Consider the following 18,971-nt stretch of genomic DNA (forward strand, 5'->3'; position numbering starts at 1 on the left):
GCCTCCACTTTCACTGTCGGGTCAAATGGACCCGAACAGTATCTCTGTGATATAAACATGCAGGGGGGGTTTGCAAATACATGAAATGAACCATTTTCATTTCAAATGTTGATTACACTAATTAAGGCCAGTAGAAGAAGATTTTCAAACTTTAAAAAGGGTCAATTTGACCCGCAACATAACAGGAGGGTTAATGGGGAGTTGCAGAACGTACATACGTAGTAATTGTTTGTATGCGGTTAGATAGAGAACAGGGCGAGGTAACATGAATGTAGAGACGTGGCGTTTGCTGAGAAGAAGGTTTTGTACGGTAGCCAAGTGAAGAAATATAGTTAGTAGAAATGGCACAGTGGTGAACTGGTGTAACTTTTTAATAAAAGGAATACATTTTCCGTCATGAAATGCATATGGGTGGCCGTGAGTGAGTTTTGGTAAAGCAAATATAAGCGTAAGAAAACGTTAGTGTAAAAGAGGAAATTATCTGCCTGAGGGCGAGGCGGGATTCAATCCTTCAACCGGAGGTTTACCAGTCTGTGACTTTGTTAGGGCAGCACCATGACATAGCTATGCAATGCGTGAAATATCATTAGCAAACATGTCCGTGGTTTTAAAGAAGAACACAGGCGAGTAAGCAGAGAAGAACTCCCGTTGAATGCATATGGCTTTGCAATATTGTAGCCGGTTAATAATTAAACGTGCAGACGGTACGTCATAATGCAGTGTATACGTTCGGTGAACGGCGGGTAGATATGGTGTAAAAGCATTAATTGAGAAGTAGTAGACAATTATTAGTGAGGGTAAAAGCAGGTTAAAGAAATGTGTTCCTAGCTGGGCTTGAACCTACGACCCTGTGTTCCCAAGACTGTAACCTTGCCCACTAGGCCACAGGCAGACTAGCTTTTTGTGCTGAAGATGTTTCAGAGTAAAAAGGTATGGGTATTTTGCGTGTGTATGCGAGTTTTTGATTGGGTCGTGTAGGTGAAGATTTGGCTGGTGTCGGTAAAATGTCCAATGGGGAGACATGTTGTTAGTGGGATAGGCGGCAGGAAAAATAAGAATGAGAAGAAGAAGAAGAAGAAGAAGAAGAAGAAGAAGAAAGAGAAGAAGTAGAAGGAGAAAACGCAAAATCCCATTAGTTTGGGGCTTTATTGTGTGGACATGTGAAGTTGTTGATGAAATCTGTCTGTTGAAATGGGGTCAGAATGTACAGAATATAATGTTATTAAGGGCTGAGTGTCTGTGGCTGTTGTGGTTATTTCTGTGAGAAACCCTGAAAAGTGCCAAACTCTCGGTCCTGTATAGGTATGGGGCATGCCCCCACCAAGGCGTAACTTGGCAGGATGGCATACCTGCCAAACCCAATGTCAACTGGCTTCATTCCAATCATTCCAAAAAGGCCCCTTATAAAAGAGGACAGGAACACCCAGAACATCACTAACACTTCAGAGGCTGCAAAGGTTGGTGAGCTGGAATGTTTATTTGTTCATTAATTCATTAATAAAATAATGATCTATATCTATCTCTCTCTCTCTCTAATGATTTTTAATGTGCACCTGTTAAAATAACTGCTTTATGCACTTTGTAAATCACTCCTCATATAACCTTTGATTAAATGACGAAAGACAAAATGTAAATGTTGATTGGATCAAAGGAATCTGAGCAAGGGAACAACTTTATTTTATTTATTTATTTTTTTAAGATCACCTCAGCACAACCTGGTTTTATGAGATTCAGCTGTGTGACATCCAACCTGAACACCTGAACACGACCTTATTTGGAGTCCAGCATGATGGTAAGTCTCTCCCTCACATGCTGAACTAATTCTGTAGTAATTCCCTGAGCCTGAAATGCAGCGCAAGTGCATCCAAATACATATGGATAATGTGTAAATCTTGAATATATAATGAAACATGATATGGTAAATTACAAGTCCTCTCTCCTGTGTTCCAGTACAGTCTCAGTGTCGCTCTCCCATGTGTTCCAGCACAGTTACAGTGTCTCTCTCTCTCCTGTTGAACAGGTCTCAGTCTTCCTGCTCGTGCTGCTTTCTGTGGGAGCCTTCTCTCTTCCTGCAGCCCAGGCACAACTTCCTGAGGACTGTCATGATGTCTACAAAAATGGCTCCACACACAGTGGGGTGTACACTATCTATCCTCCAGAGTACAACAAAGCTGTCCAGGTGTACTGTGACATGGACTGTGAGGACAAGGAGGACAAAGGAGGATGGACTGTGAGTAAAATCAGCTGTCAGATAAACTCATCTGCTCAGAGTATCTGTCTTCCACAGCTCTGAGGTCTGTGTGGAACCCATGTGCATATGATGATCATACTGGTGATGATGATGATGATGATGATGATGATCATGATGGTGGTGGCGGTGATTATTGATGCTGATATTAGTGAGACTGACTGGTGAATTTACTTGCGTCTTTCAGGTGTTTCAGAGGAGATTGGATGGCTCTTTGAACTTCTACAGACCCTGGGATCAGTACAAGAGTGGCTTTGGGGATATTTCTGGAGAACACTGGCTGGGTAAGGTATTTACACTCCCATAATGCATTGATAAATTCTGGAGACTACTGGTTTAGATATTCTATAAACTGACCTAATATTCAGCTCAACGACTTTCACACAGAGCTGTTCATGCTATTGCCATCATTACCACTGAAGTCCATTCTAGAACTTTCACATTGCCACTGAAGCATGTTCTTAAACTTTCAGTATTGTTATCACAGAAGCCTGTTCCAGAACTCTCTCAGTGTTGTTTCAAATACCAGCCATAAATCCCACTCTTTTAATGTTGGTTCTGAGACCTTTACTGATGTACATCCGCAGGTCTGGATAACATCTTTGCTATTAGTTGGCAAAAGAAGTACAGGTTGAGGGTGGACATGGAAGATTTTGAGGGAGGAAATGTCCATGCTGAGTACAGCTCCTTCTCTCTGGATCCGGAGTCTGATGGATACAGGCTGAATATTGACAACTACATTGATGAAGGTGTAGGTGAGCAATGTAGCTGCTGGTGTGTGTGTGTGCGTGTGTGTACGTGGGTGTGTGTGTGTGGGTGGTCGCGCAATTGAGGGGAGGACTGCAGAACAGAGTGGTCTGGCTGGTGTGTAGAGTCTGATGTTGCCATAGGAATGTAAGCACAACCTAAGGTCCACTTTGTCATTATGTGATCATGCTCTTGCTCTGTTTCTCAGGTGACTACCTCAGGTATTCCAATGGGAGGCAGTTTTCCACTTTTGACCACGGAAGTAATTCTTATACTGCTGAAAATTATCATGGAGGGTTCTGGTACACCTACACTGTTTATGCAAACCCCAATGGCTTGTACAAATGGGGCCGCCACTCAGATCATCGTAGAGGTATCCTGTGGGACGGCTGGAAGGGGACCTATTACTCTTTGAAAGCCATCTCCATGAAGATCAGACCTTTGTCTCTAGAACATGTAAAGAACTAGGAAGGGGAACTACAAATTAAATCCACTTCCTGTTTGTGCCACACCCTCTCTATGTTCATGGCACAACCATTCTCTGTTCTTCTTCAGATTGAACAGATTATTAGACCTTTTTTGTTATAATTACCTCAAAATTACTTCTTACTTATTGATGCTTTAATCACTTTTTGTTTTGTCTCAGTATTTTAAAATTAAATAATTAATTTTTTTTCATTGGTTTGATTGAGAAACAATAGGTCACACTCATATAGTATGGTGCATTGGAATGCTTACTTGGGTCAACTTTGGATATAAAATGAAAAAATATCATGATTTAATGACTCACTTTCTCTCCTATTCTAATATTAAACTCACCAAAGGCCACTCTGCTTTCATGTGTGTGTTTGTAATCACCTGCTTCCAAATAAACACTGTCCTGTTGTCATTTCCTGGATTCATTGTGTCATTATTGCTGTGTTAAATATTTGTCTTTTTGGCCAAAACAAACAGCTTAAGAAAACTGTGTGACAAGTCAATGCAACCTGGAGGGAACTGGCGATGACTGGAGTGCTTTTTCCCTTGGGGAAGACAAAAAACAGTGCACGTTGTGTCATTAAAACAAAAGAGGTTTTTAGGGTGATAGTTTATGAGAGAGATTATCATAGATTGTGACATTGGCATGAAGTCCTTCTGAGTTTGTGAACATCTTAGCTGTGGGGTGCAATTGAAATAAAAAAAGTACTGGTAGTTGATTCAATTGTAGTTAAATAGGCCTCAGTAGTACACCTGGCAGGGACAGGAGAGGAAAGAAACTGAGGTCAGACATCTTAGGGTTTAATAACCAATAAAACCAATAATAAGTCCAGCTAACTGTCAAATAATAATGCAAGAAATCTGGTGTGCACCAATCAGCACAAACACTTCCTCTTGCATTCCCATTATATTCCATTACTTCTCTTATCAAGTGGAATGAGAGGACAAGGGCATAAATCAGGGGAAAGAGCAACATCAAGCCAAGTGGTGGGAGGTAAAATTTCAAACATCACAAATGTGAACACTTAGGGTCAACCGTAAACCAAAACCCACAAAATGAAACACCCAACATATAACCACACATCCAGCCAATCTCTCGATTGATTATTCTTGTTCTTTATAACATGGAGACCTGTTTCTGACATAGTATGGCATTATGAAGCCAAATCATCCCTCAATAAATGTCAAGGGCTGTAATTTCCTGCTGGCGCATGGCATGTTGCAAGCCATTCCACTGGCAAAATGGTATTTTTTCATCATACATTTTGACGTGCCTGAGCCATTTGGTCATTTCCTGGCTCGCCCTGTGCCGAAGTGGTAGGAGAGTTTTGCTGCTGGGGGTGTGTCAGCCAAGATCCAGATGTGGCCTGTAATTTTGTTGCAGCTCATTGCAATCTTCTGGTGCATCTAGTGTACGATTTGTACCCTCGCCGCCTGCTTGCTCAGACCAGGTGTATGGTATGAAACACAGCACAGTGTAGGGCATGTGATATGAATTTGGGCTTTGATATGAATCCTTGAAGCAGGAAAATGCATACTTTGCATTTATTGTTAATTGTTTATCTTTTTTCTTAAACTGCACTGTTGTCCCTTGGGTACTATATTTCATTCTTTTTCTTGCACCGGTCTGTAACAAGAAGAATGAAAATATACATAACTTGAATAATATTTTAATTCTAATTGGCTGTAGTTAATCTGATAGCTATAGTACTGGTTCAAATTATAGACAAACTGCATTTGTAAACAGAGTTTGACAATTCATGTAGAACTTTACACAATCCCTCTTTTTGGCATAATAAATGTAATATGTAGTAAACATAATTAGAAATAATTTGCATTTGTGTTAAATAAGTAATAATGTAAGGAAGTATTTTTTCTCAAAGGGAGTAGGCTCTGTATGTCATGGTTTTGGGTGTTATCACCATTTCCTTTCCATCCTGCATCATTCTTTCAGTTTTTATGGCTATCTGTTTTTTCATGTGCCTTTCCTTCAGTTATTACGGCCTTTTAGTTTCCTTGATTGATGTCCTTGCTTGAATTATGCCGTTGATTGATTGATTGTTTTCTTGATGGAATTTTACGCGTGCAAATCTGTTTACGATTTGCACCTGTCTATTTAAACCGCAAGCAAACCGATAAGCTTTGCTTTAGTGTCAACTTCTTTTACATTTACATTTATTTGGCAGACGCTTTTATCCAAAGTGACGTACAAAAAGTGCATTTCATGGTCATAGACAACTACTAAACACAGGTTCAGTAAGATACCATACTTATTTTGTACAGCTATTTCTAGCCAAGAACACAGTTTAGTTCACACAGTGAACACTATTCAGACCTAACCTCTGCAAAGTCAACTAGGCAGAAGAATAAGCTACAGTATTAGGACAAATACAAATTACCAAAAAGTGCTGTGATGGGGCAACACGTAACAAGTGTCATGAAAAGGGGGGGGGTGGATTAGAGTGAAATATACAGCGTGGTAGTGGTTAGTCTAGGTATAGTCTGAAGAGATGAGTCTTCAGGCCACGGCGGAAGATGGGTAGTGAGGGGGAGGTTCGGAGAGGGACAGGGAGTTCGTTCCACCACTGGGGAGCTAGGGTGGAGAAGCTGGTGGTCGAGCAGGGACATAAGATCGAATCATGTCCTGCAAGTAGATGGGGGCTGTCCTGTTGGCTGGAGTGTAGGCAAGGGTCAGGGCTTTGAACCGGATCCTGGCAGCAACCGGTAGCCAGTGGAGTTATCGCAGCAGAGGAGTGACGTGGGTAGTCGGGCAGCGGCATTCTGAATCATCTGTAGTGGCTGTATGGCACAAGCTGGCAGGCTTGCAAGGAGAGAGTTGCAGTAATCAAGGCGAGAGGTCACCGTAGCCTGGACGAGCAGCTGGGTGGAGTGCGTCGTCAGGTATGGTCGAATCCTTCTGATGTTGTACAGAAGGAATCTGCAGGATTGCCTTGATGTGCTCCTTGAGGTCCAGTTGGTCATCCAGGACCACCCCCAAGCTCTTGGCAGAGTGAGAGGCAGTCACTGTGGTGCCATCAACCGTGATTGAGAGCTCACGTAGTAAGGAGGTCTTGCATGGGAAGAAGAGCAGCTCAGTTTTGTTGAGGTTGAGCTTCAGATGGTGGCTGGCCATCCAGGTGGAGATGTCAGCCAGGCAGGAAGATATCTTATCCTCGACCTGTGTGGCCGAGGGGGGGAAAGAAAAGAAGAGTTGCGTGTCAACTTGTCTGTTTTGGTAGGAGGTTTAGTTACTTGTTCAGTACTAGATCAGTTCCTCTTCTGCGTCCTTTGTCTTACGCGAAGAGTTACTGCGGAACTGAATTTTGTGGTTATTGGATTGTGGGCTACTAAGTTAGCATCACTATCTTAACTCATTTCTACTACTTTCTCGTGATTCTTTTGACAGTCCTCTGTGTGAGGGCTGTTTTCTTAAAGTTCTCACGTTCACCATTCTTTTCAGACTGTGTTTTGTTTTAGAAGACTCTCCTTAAGCCTTAGTTCTTCACCCTGTACCCGGGTCACTAAAGCGTTTTCTTTGGGATAAACTCCCATAGGAGTATTGGTTTTCTTTTTGTTTATTTTTTTTCCCTATCCTTTTGTCTCTAACGAGATTTAGTGGTTATTCCGCCCCAGGTGGTTAACTTAAAGTTCCCTGCTCAGTCGCGTGTGAAGGAGAGGGGAAGTAGGGAGACCAAACGCTTGCCAGGTCATGTTGTCATGTCGATAAAAACCTGTGAAATTTCACTATAAAGGGCATATCCTTGCCTGCTACAATACGACGCATTAAGTTTGAGGTGATCACAAATGGATCAGGTGCAATTTAAAGAAACGTTAACGTAGTCCGATGTTACAACTGCAAAGTATGTGTGGGACTGTTATAATAGAGGTGCTGTGCAATTGTAACAACAAAAGTAACTGCATAAATTGTTAATACTGTATCTGCTATATTTACCAGACAAAGCACCCTTGGTTCAAAGGAGAAAAATGCGCATGGATTTTGATCCCAGCAAACAATTAGGAAGGTTGTGTTTTTTTAGTTTTTTTATTTATTTCCAAAAACAGTACGTATCGTAGTCAAATCAGTAGAGAAGAGTAGAGACCTTTTTCAGCAAATCTTGATTTCTTGTTGGCTTTACATAATTAATTGCCCAGTTACTAATCATGTGTGAGGTGGAAACCAGGTTTTGCCTCTTCTATATACCCTTCTAATATCTTCTATTTATATTCTATATTTATATGTTCGACCAAGGCTGCATGAGGACAGACTTGCTGTTTTCTTGCTTAGAAATGTCTATGAGTAAGCAATACAAGTCGGACCTATGTTGATTTGGAACCACTGGTTTATCGAAATGAGTGCATTTGAAACCACAACTCATCTAATCCTGCTCAGTTCAGTTAAAACATAGTGTTGTTGTGAATTACTAATGGACTCGTGTCATAATTTTCCTTTCATTAGAGGAACTCCAAGTCATTTTACTGCTGTGAATCGTATCACTGGCATTGTATGATGTTCTCTGTTTAATAAAACTTAATTACTGTTGTCATTATTTCTTTGTTGGAGCATAGCGCGGTCAACATATTTAGATACAGGTTTAATGGGAAATTAAAACTGGCCCATGATAAATGTATAGTAAATGTTTCATTTTAATTCTGACAGAAGCAAATTCAAACATTCATTTTTTTAAAAAGAGACAGCCCATCTCTGCAAGTCCCAAAAAATGACATCTTGCAAGAAAGCTCTGATTAGTATATCCGTATCCTTGTCTTCCATTGCAGTCAGACTAATACATTTGGCAGTATGCCCTGCGCAATGCACACAGCTCTTAGAGAGAATGAATAGATTTGATTGGCTATTAATAAATCCAGCAGCACCACACCCACTGCTAGTATATTCAGTATAATCCAGTCCATTTTCCAGGTGCAGAGCGCACTTTGATCTGTACAGTCCTCACCTTGGGTCACGAGAATACCAACATTCACTAGTATCGCCCTATGCATCCACATGCCCTGCTTGACGGCACTCATGTGCCGTGCAACATTGATACTGAAAAATAGAGCCCCAAATGTTTAATTAAAAACTATTAAACCCTTTGCACAAGCACCCCAGTGGCCAGGATGCCAATGTTCTTGGATTGCTCACCTCAGTTATTCAGTGCTCCTGCAATGGAAACAAGCTCTGTTCTAGCTTCATTAGTTGATGATACAAGACAACTATGCAAAATACAGAGTTTCTAAGTGCCACCATTGTCTTGTAGGTAGTCCATTTAACATGCACCCCCTCCCTCCAGTCTCATCTGCAGCTACACTCCTCAAGCATGACATACTGGACAATATTGTCTATCTGGCAGTTCATAAAAACATTTTTTCACCACCAGAAATTTGCAATCCATCATTGCAACAAGATAAAGCCAACAATATTGGTACAATACAAAGGTATGCCAATACAGTCGTGAAAAAAGATGTGCACTAAATAAACAAGAGGCATTATTGTGTAATTATACCACGTCAGTATCTGTGACTAAATATGGAATTAATATACAATCTAACCATCGATTTCGCATGTGCATATGTCCCTTTAAAGATTTAGTGGTTATTTATTGTCTTGAACAATCTGTTTCAGAAATAAATGTGCATAATTACATTACATTACATTACATTAGGTCCCCTCCTATTCTCCCGGTACACCCAATCTCTTGGTCCTGTAATCTCTGCCCATGGGTTGTCCTATCATTGTTATGCTGATGACACCCAACTCTTTCTCTCCTTACCCCCCCTGACAATCAGGTCTCAGCTCGCATCTCTGCTTGCCTGAGGGACATCCAGAGCTGGATGGATAACCACCATCTTAAGCTGAACCCAGGTAAGACGGAGATGATCTTCATCCCTGCCCCATCCTCTAACCTTCTTGACTTTTCTATTTCCCTAGGGGATACCGTGGTGTCATCATCACCCACCGCAAAAAACCTTGTAGTGGTGATGGACAACAGACTGTCCCTCTCCCAGAACATCACGGCGGTGAGTCGAACGTGCAGGTTCTTCCTGTACAACATCCGGAGAATCCGCCCCTTCCTCACCACCTACGCAACCCAGCTTCTGGTTCAAGCGATGGTCCTGTCCCGCCTGGACTACTGCAACTCACTACTGGCTGGTCTGCCAGCATCCGCCATCAGACCCCTGCAGCTCATCCAGATTGCTGCAGCACGTCTGGTCTACAACCTCCCCAGACATTCCCATGTCACCCCCCTGCTCACTGACCTCCACTGGCTGCCTGTTATGGCTCGCATCAAATTTAAGACCTTGGTGCTTGCATACCAGGCAGCTAAGGGGTCAGCACCAGGGTACATCCAGAGGATCATCAGACCCTACACACCAGCCAGATCTCTCCGTTCTGCCACCTCTGGACGCTTGGCACCTCCCCCTCTTCGCGTCTGTACTTCCCGCTCCCGTCTGCTGTCTGTCCTGGCCCCTCGCTGGTGGAATGACCTCCCCGTGGCGGTCAGAACAGCAGAGAATCTTACCACCTTCAAACGCAGACTGAAGACTCATCTCTTCAGGCTGCACCTCTCCCCACCCCTCCCTAGCCTATAGTTTAGCTCACTGTACCTAGTTAGGATAATATGATTACGTTAGTGTATTTGCCAGGGTTGTTGTTTTTGTCTGATTAGGCAAATGTGATTCCAGTGCTAGTTTGTACTTGGTAGGATTCTTGTTTGTTGAACAGCTTACTCTACAGGGTTGGAGTCCCGATCAATGTGGTCACTTCTGGCACTACGATCCTTACTTCACTCTAGTGTTTCTTTTGCACCTCTACATCGTGAACCAATGCACTTGTTGTACGTCGCTCTGGATAAGAGCGTCTGCTAAATGCCTGTAATGTAATGTAATGTAATGTAATGCATTTGTTCTCAAATACAAAGTGGGGGTCGGCATTTACATCAGCCACTCACAAAACCCCACTAGTTGTTTATGTCCACATATCTCTTTTACATTCATTCTGGTTTGAGAGATACCATTTTTATCCAATAGTGTGCAGTATGAGCTTGCAGTGGTGTATTGCATGTCTAATTCTTATAGTTATAACCCTGCTCAACAGCTTGTATTGTTGCTTCAATACAATATTGTGCAGTCAACTCTAACATTACGCCGTAATATACAAGCACTTGTTGAGGCATAATTGTTTTACCTTTGGTTTTGGGAAAATTTTACTAATTTTGCAGACTAATCAGGATGGCTAAAGCAAACTCTAGCCTTGCTGACGTGGATCAAACTATCATAATGGGCAAATGTTTATGCTCTATAATGAACAAAAATCATTTTATTCTATTTTGCACCCCTATATAACATAGACCCTTATACTGATGAAAGGTCAGTAATTCTCACAGAATTATGCAAATGTGAGTTTCATGAGTCAAAACAGTTTATTTGTAGTGTAATATATGATTGGTTGATGTCATGATTTACAGCAACGCACAATTTAGACATTTTGGATAAACGTAGAGACACTAAGATACACCAGACACCAAGAGACAAAATAAAGTCTGATTACATTCTTAGTACTTTGTTCAGTGATAGGAAGCAGTCTTTTTAGACACAGGAAGTAGGCAAATTGGAGAGGGGAAGTGGGCGTGGCAGGGGAGAGGAGCTCTGTTTACTCCTCCCACCGTTCCAGAGACACAGATCGGATCTTCATGCTGATAGATTTCAGGGAGTAGTAATCACCCTTCCACGTTCGCCACTGAACACCAACGCTGATGGGCGAGCCGCTTCTTTGACCCCATGTGTACAAGCCGTTTGGGTTTGCATGAAGACACCTGTCAAACCAGAATCCTCCATGGTAGAGCAGAGCGCAGTTACTTCCCCAGGTATCTTGGTCATTGTCGAAGGTGGAAAACCTCTTCTCATTGTGGTAAGCCATGGAGTCTCCTGTAGTTCAGAGCAGCAGCAGAAACACAGAGACACAATGACTGCATGTAGAGATGCAATGGTATGATATTTTATGGCTTGAAAACTGATCAAAATTTTTTTTTTTTAAATCATAGTTTTATGGTTTTGAGGCATTATGAAATAAGTATTCTTTCATTTATTTTGCAACTACCTTTTTATTTAACGAAAGCTTCATTTTAATTTCGCTGTACTTAATGTCCTTTAAAGGCATGTCCTTAATACTGAAAACATCTACAGTACACAGATGGTATATGACCATTATGACTTGTAGCCTGCAGCATTTTCTTTTTTGCTAAACATTAAATACATACAAATGAAAGCTCACCAAAGTGTTTTTGGCAAACAGTCTTAAGTGGTGTGATCAGGGTACCTGCTTAGACTACTCTGTGTGCTTTCCCTTGTATGTATTTAATGTTTAGTAAAATCACAGTATTAGATGTCTTTTCCTGCCAAGTGGTAGTGTGTGGCCTGAGGTCTGAGCAGTAACCTAGCAATGATGACATGGACTAAACCTTCTGAGCTGATGCCAGACAGGCTGATTATTTTCAGAAGACTGCTCAAAATCTTTTCTTGCTGCTAAAAATACTGTAGCTAAAGATATTGAGGAAAGTTTGATAACCTGTAAGACATTTCACGGTGAAACCAGAGTACGCCATAAAGCTCTTACATGTATGTTATGCAAAAAAAATTGCCACTTTCAAAATGTATGACTATAAGTAAGATAAAATTGCCCAGCTGCTCACCTGCACCTCCATCAATGTAGCTGCTAACATGCAGTTTGTATCCCTCTGACTCAGGGTCGATTGAGAAAGAGGAGTACTGAGCATGAACCTTTCCTCTTTCAAAGTCTTCCATATCCACCCGCAACTCATACTTCTTTGTCCAAGTAAGAAGGAAGATGTTCTCCAGCCCTGCAGTTGCACATCAGTGTAGGAGTCAGATCTGAAGGCCCTTGATCTGGAGGTGTAGCATTACATCAAACATACGGTCTGTTGTTTGTAACCTCAAGGAAACAGCACAGACCGTCCTACCAGTACTTTCCAGGTTCACCCACTGCATTGTGGACTATGGGGAAGAGTATTATGAAGAATATGCTTTTTATTTTTCTTGACCATGTTCAGCCAATGAATATTAGGCAGCCACCATGTTTAAAACACTTTCCCCTCAAAAAGTCTGTCAAATGAAGAAACTAACATGTCAAATCATTATAATTTTCCCCCCATTTCAGTGGACAATGAAATTAGTTTCATCGCAAAGTGTGTTCTGAACATTGGTATTTAAGGTGGAATTAACAGTTATTTCTGGCTCCTGACCCCATTCTTTTTTTGAGTCCCATGCACTCATTCTCCTGTTCCTCTAGTGGAAGTTATAATGTACTGCCAGTGAAACCAGGTTGAATGGGATCAAGAGAGAGTGGGAGCACTAATCATACATTATGGTGTACATTATGGTTTTACCCAGCCAGTACTCCCCAGCTGGGTTCCCAAATCCACTCTTGTACTGATCCCAGGGTCTGTGGAAGTTCAGAGAGCCGTCCATTCTCCTCTGAATCACCTGAAAAATGCATCAATAACCTAATATCAGCATCAATAACCATCATCATTATTGCCATCATCATCATCATTATCTTCATTATCACAAATGTCATTATCTTTAAACATCATCACCAGCATCATCATCACCACCACCACCGCCACCACAAGATCCATTGGTATTGCTGTCATCATCATCACCATCATTATCATCATCATCATCACACATAATAACCTTAACCATTGCCCCCAGCACCCTCTTGAGTGTCTATACGAGCAGTTCAATGCTCAAATGCACATGTTTCCACAGAGGCCCAGCTATGAAAAAGAGAGACCCTCATTAGGTGAGCATGTTAGTTTACCCGACAGGTGATGTTACTTACTGTCCACATTCCTCGATCATTTTCATCACCATCTTCACAGCCCATGTCACAGTACACCTGGACAGCTTTGGTGTGTCCTGCAGGATAGATAGTGTACACCCCACTGTGTTTGGAGCCATTTCTGTTGATATCTTCACAGTTCAATGGAAGGAATTTTTGGACCACAGGAACAGAGAGGGCTGCCACAGGAAGTAGCACAAGCAGGAACACTGTGACCTGGTCAGCAGAAGAGAGGAACACTTTGACTATGTTGGAACACAGGAGGGAGGAACATTGACACATTTCTGGAACACTGAAGAGAGAAACACTGAGATTGTGCTAGAACACAGAATAATGCTGAGATTGTTATAGAACACAGGAGAAGTGGATGCTGAAAGTGTTCTAGAACAGAGGAGTGGGGAACACTGAAACTGCTCTGGAACACATTAGAAGAACACCGAGATTGTTCTAGAACATGTGAGAGAGGGACCCTGTGCCTGTTCTGGAACATAGGAGAAGGGAACAGTGTGACTGGCAGCGCAGTGGAGTGGTGGGTAGCACTGCTGCCCTGCAAGAAGGTTCTGTTTCATGGAATTCTGTATTTTTCTTACTACTGTGTTATCCTGCATCCCTGTTTTTATTGTAGTTATAAGTTCAACAGATGATGTCTTCAATTATTGTTTCTGGAAAGCATAGCTATACCTAACTGTTACAGTTAAAGTTACAGTGAGTTTTCCATTGTATTCTGTGCATGTCTGTGTGACAAACAAACATAGCAAATGTGAATTCTGTTTTATTATTATTATTATTATTATTATTATTATTATTATTATTATTATTATTATTATTCATAATAATAATAATTATTGTTAGTGTACACCTCACTGTGTTTGGAGCCATTTTTGTTGATATCTTAATAATAATAATAATAATGAGAAATTCTATTACATTTGATTTGTGACAGTAAAATAATTTTGTAAATGAGAAATTTAAGGTTTCTTACGTGTGGTAGATTTCTTGTAGAAAGTAACATGTGGCTCGTAAGGTGTTAAATGGTGTGCAACATGGTACTAAATGCAGGCTTATAGGTGATCGGGAGTGATATTTTTCACTCGTGTTGTGCTGTACTCAATGTATACACACAGTCAAGTGATATTTGAACCTCAGATATTTAACTTTTAAACACAGATTTGTGGTATTTTGTAATATATATTATATTATATAATTTAAAATAATTTACAATGTAAGATATAATCATATAAAGTAAATATATATTTTTAAAATAAATAGTTATTTTTGAAACAAGATTTTTGAATAATATATTTATATTTTACTATATATTTGCTTCTGAAATAGAGATATTAGATATGTTAAATACTTATTTTTTAATTACATTTTTTTAAAAAAATCCGATTTAACATTTAAGGGGAGGTACCACGAGTGTATACGTGATGACATGACAAACCAATAGGTTTTTGTATTTGTCAGTATATGCCAAAAATAATCTGGATGTTTTGCTATTTTTCTACATAAAATACCCCATAAAATATAAATTATAAAATATATTTAAAAAATCTATTTTGGTTAAGAAGAACCATGTAAAATTTGGTAGCTATACCTACAAGTTAAGTTTAAAAAAAAATATGTTTCATACAGGAAATATGTAATGACCATTTACAATTAAATAGATTCTGGTCATTGTTCCTGATATATTATGAAACTACAGTAGTTGTAGAAGCTAAATATCATAAAATATCTCAAATTTGACCGATTAAGTTAGAAACAACCTTTTCACTTGTGGTGCTTCCCCTGAAGCTATTTATCTAGTATATTTTGAGATGTGTCTGTTAAATCTGAAAATATGAATTAAAAGGTTTATTTAGCATTCCAGTTAAATCTGAGAAAGAAATTAGTCATATTTAGCATAAATATTTGAGGAATGCCATATCTATGCTAAATTTGGGGGGGGAAAAGAATAGAGGAACAACATGATGTGTTTTACTTTACAATTGGCACTCCTTAGAAGGTTACTAGAAAGATGCGTTCCTTGCTAAGTGACATAGGATATGGGATATTTTCTGGAATACTTAAGTAATGTTTCTATTGCAATGAAATTGCATATTTTGAAATGCATTTCTTTATTACAATTGACAGAGGTAAATTGTCTCAGGCATTCAAACTGCGTAATGCACAGCCCCTCTGACATTATCCAACTTATGCAATGGCTTTACTGACAAAAAGCATCATTTTAATCAAAACATGCATTTTGGAAATAATTAGCTTCATTCTATTCATATTAGATGAAAAAATATCTTCTATTCATATGCATCTTTATGAAACAATAAAAAGATGGAGTGGGCACATATCATGCGAGTAATTGATTAATTACTCAAACCCATCCCTACCCTGCGTGTGTCTTCTGTACTTCACACAACATGTACTTACCACTGCTACAGTACAGTAGACATATACTGCTCTGTGTATATATTACATTACAGGAATTTAGCAGATGCTGTCATCCAGAGCGACTTATACAACTTTTTTTTACATTTACATAGTATCCAGTTATGTAGCTAGATATATACTGAAGCAATGCAGGTTAAGTGCCTTGCTCAAACCTGTGACCTTTAGGTTTTAGGTTACAAGACCAACTCCTTAATCATACATATATATGCTTACCATAATGCCAGAATGCAATGAAAATATTGCCGTTTGCTGCTGGAATGTTTTACAGTCCAGTTTCTTCACAGAGCTGCATTTGAGTGGCATACCTGTAACGACAGAGGACATGTTCTTTTTGGTGTCAAAACATGAATGACTGAGAAATATTTTCTGCTAGTTTCCTGTATGCGATGCAAGCGACTCTGGACCAAGGAAACCTGCAGAAATGTATTCAAAAAATTGACATGACACTGATTTAAATGTGTAATAAAACATGCAACTAAGTGAAATGTTTCATCCTTCGGTGATCTCAAACCAACGTAAATAAGAGATTATTGTCGCTCACCCTCCTGTTTGTCGGTTGGCAGGGAGTGAAGTCTTTGTGATGGGATTTAGTGTTCTTCCCCTCTAAAGTCGACTCTCATTTCCAGAACTTTTATGAATTACTTTACCTGGAATGCAGCCATCTATTGAAATTAGATTCTTGGTCCATGGGAATCATGCTACCTTTTGGTTTCACATGTGCACGGTATTATTTACATATTTTTACTCAGGTTGAGCTGGTTGTCCTATTTCTTGCATTAATTCAACACTTTCCATGCATTTCTTATGTTTCCTTGCCCATGGCACTGGCTTGCCCCAGAATGAATATAACTCAATATTTGATCATGAGTTAGGTCATGCTAGACATGGTCATTTCAACGTGTGATAAAAAAAATTAACTAGGTTTCCAGTATCAGATTTAGGACAGATATTATGCTTAGGACTGTATGTAATTCATGGAACTTCAAATGAGAAATGAATCTTTCCTTTCATCTCTACATTTATTTTTTTTAAATTGAGGCAGTGGACTTAATAGAGATGTTTACTCTATGCTATCAAATACCCGGAACTGCGTGTAACACATCAGGTCATATTTCTTACGCAGGTCATTCTTTTTCATGCATTTTTTGTGTAACAGATATCACAAACTATGTAAAATTAGATTTTTACCCTATGGGGACCATGCTACCATTTGTTATCCCAAATGTACAGTATTATTTACATGCTTTTTTTCTCAAGGTGAGCTGGTTGTCCTACATTTTACTGGTCATATTTCTTACACAGGTCAGTCTTTGTCATTCGTTCCCTGAAACCAACATAATATGGAAAACCCCAGAAGGTTCCCTGTAAAAAATGTGTCTATATCAAATTCAATTTATTAACACCACTAGAGCCAGAAATTAAATTATTTATTCATATATTTAATTTCACTTTGTTATAATATAATCCATTAAAAATATAACAAAGGACACAATTTAAATGGCTTAATTGTATGTAGCCATTTTTGATTTAATTTTGGTCAGGGGTTGATTGTTGAAGTGTATTTTAAAAAAATAATAAATATTCTAAATTAGCTTGTTGTTACACAATGACGAATTCTATGCCAGACAGAGAGAGCTGTATTGACAATATTGAGCTGCCTGCTAGACAGACAGAACACCTCCAACTGTTCACTTCCAAACCGCAGAGTGAACTAATCAAATCATCCACCTGCCTTCTAGACCCCATGCTCACAAAGCCACTGATGGAGTTATTGCCTGTCCTTGACAAACCAGTTCTGGACATAATGAATGATTCATTGTCATCAGCCTATGTTCCCACATCCTTTAAGATGGTGGTGTGAAGTGTGATAGTGTGAGGATGCTTTCCTGGCTCGGGACCTGGACAGCTTGCATTTACCTCAGCTGCTTGGTTTTTGCAGGTTCAGGCCTGGTTTTTTGGCCAATTTTTTTTTCCCACAGTAAAGCGTTGTTATGACATGAGTCTTTGTAAAAAGCGCTATATAAATTAAAATAAAAATTTTATGAGATGAAATTTAAGCAAGGAAATCCTGGTGATATAGCATTAGCATAAAGGTTAACACACGCCCACATCGTTATTAATCATAATACAGAACATCAAATGGAATGGCTTGACTTTAGCATCCCACCAGTGATGGCCAGTGATACTCTTTGCAGTCAGACACAAGTATTTCCTAAAATTTAAATAGCCTTTTAAAGGTTAGATTTGTTGCCGTGTCAGTGAATGATTTTGGATGAAGCTGAGAGGGCAGCTTCTCTCTCTCTCTCTCTCTTTCTCTCTCTCTCTCTCTCCCTCCCTCCCAAAGCCAGGCAGTCATTTGGGACAGCAACAGGACAAAAAAAACCTCACAGGCACACACACGTCAGCTGTAATCTGTCCAGATGTTCCCCAGTGCATTTGTCAAACCTGTTATTCAGGCTCAGCTTGTAGTGCCTTTAGGAAAGGCCTGCGCAAAACCTGCACGTACCTGTTTTATAACCCTCCTCTTTGTATTGTCTATGACAATGTCATGATAAGTATATCTGCCCCCTAAGATCATGAAATGCTCACATTTATTTTGAGTGCTCTTGTTTTTGAGCTTCTTTCTGTGATGCGTGCCATTGGATTTGTGCCATTTCATTTTCTTGTGCGCAATTTAAGACATTCCCCTGCAGGCTCACGCGTAATGCATACCCATACACATGTACAGACACGTGCATACATATACACGCACACGCACACACACACGCACACGCACACGCACACGCACACACACACACACACACACTGTAAAGGTGTGCTTTTTGGAAGAAAAAAGAATAAGAATAATTTTTAAATTTTTAAAAGAATAATAATTTGCATGAGTGATGCCCGTAAATAAAAACAATTTGTTAAATTTCTCACAGTACATTCATCAAATGTGTTTCTTGTTTCCTGACATAGAAGGGGAATGTGAAGGGGACTTAAATATCTTTCATATGTGAGCACATATCTTTACTCAAACAAGGGTCTAGCACACTGCTGGTCTCCCTGCACAGTCACTGTGCCACCATGCCGACTAACACTAACCGACTAACTAAATAAATAATAACTAAGCAAATACATTCAAGGGCAAGTGGAGCAAAACGACTAACACTTGACTCAGTTTTCCTCTGATAATCTATTGGCATTGACTCT

The 18,971-nt window shown here is 39.8% G+C and overlaps 2 protein-coding genes across 2 annotated transcripts; one reads left to right on the forward strand and one right to left on the reverse strand.

The window, feature by feature from the left end:
- Nucleotides 1-1,712: 1,712 nt before the first annotated feature.
- Nucleotides 1,713-3,882, forward strand: LOC118219916 (microfibril-associated glycoprotein 4-like). The gene is made up of 5 exons (XM_035403409.1): nucleotides 1,713-1,792; nucleotides 2,021-2,230; nucleotides 2,436-2,532; nucleotides 2,836-3,003; nucleotides 3,204-3,882. The coding sequence occupies exons 1-5, from the start codon at nucleotides 1,787-1,789 to the stop codon at nucleotides 3,461-3,463; spliced, it is 741 nt and encodes a 246-aa protein (XP_035259300.1). The 5' UTR covers nucleotides 1,713-1,786; the 3' UTR covers nucleotides 3,464-3,882.
- Nucleotides 3,883-11,091: 7,209 nt separating this feature from the next.
- Nucleotides 11,092-13,613, reverse strand: LOC118220375 (microfibril-associated glycoprotein 4-like). Its single transcript, XM_035404242.1, has 4 exons — nucleotides 13,332-13,613; nucleotides 12,874-12,970; nucleotides 12,160-12,327; nucleotides 11,092-11,395 (listed from the first exon to the last, which is right to left on the reverse strand). The coding sequence occupies exons 1-4, from the start codon at nucleotides 13,611-13,613 to the stop codon at nucleotides 11,121-11,123; spliced, it is 822 nt and encodes a 273-aa protein (XP_035260133.1). The 3' UTR covers nucleotides 11,092-11,120.
- Nucleotides 13,614-18,971: the final 5,358 nt, after the last annotated feature.

This window comes from Anguilla anguilla, chromosome 2 (assembly GCF_013347855.1).
Source record: "Anguilla anguilla isolate fAngAng1 chromosome 2, fAngAng1.pri, whole genome shotgun sequence".
NCBI lineage: Eukaryota > Metazoa > Chordata > Actinopteri > Anguilliformes > Anguillidae > Anguilla > Anguilla anguilla.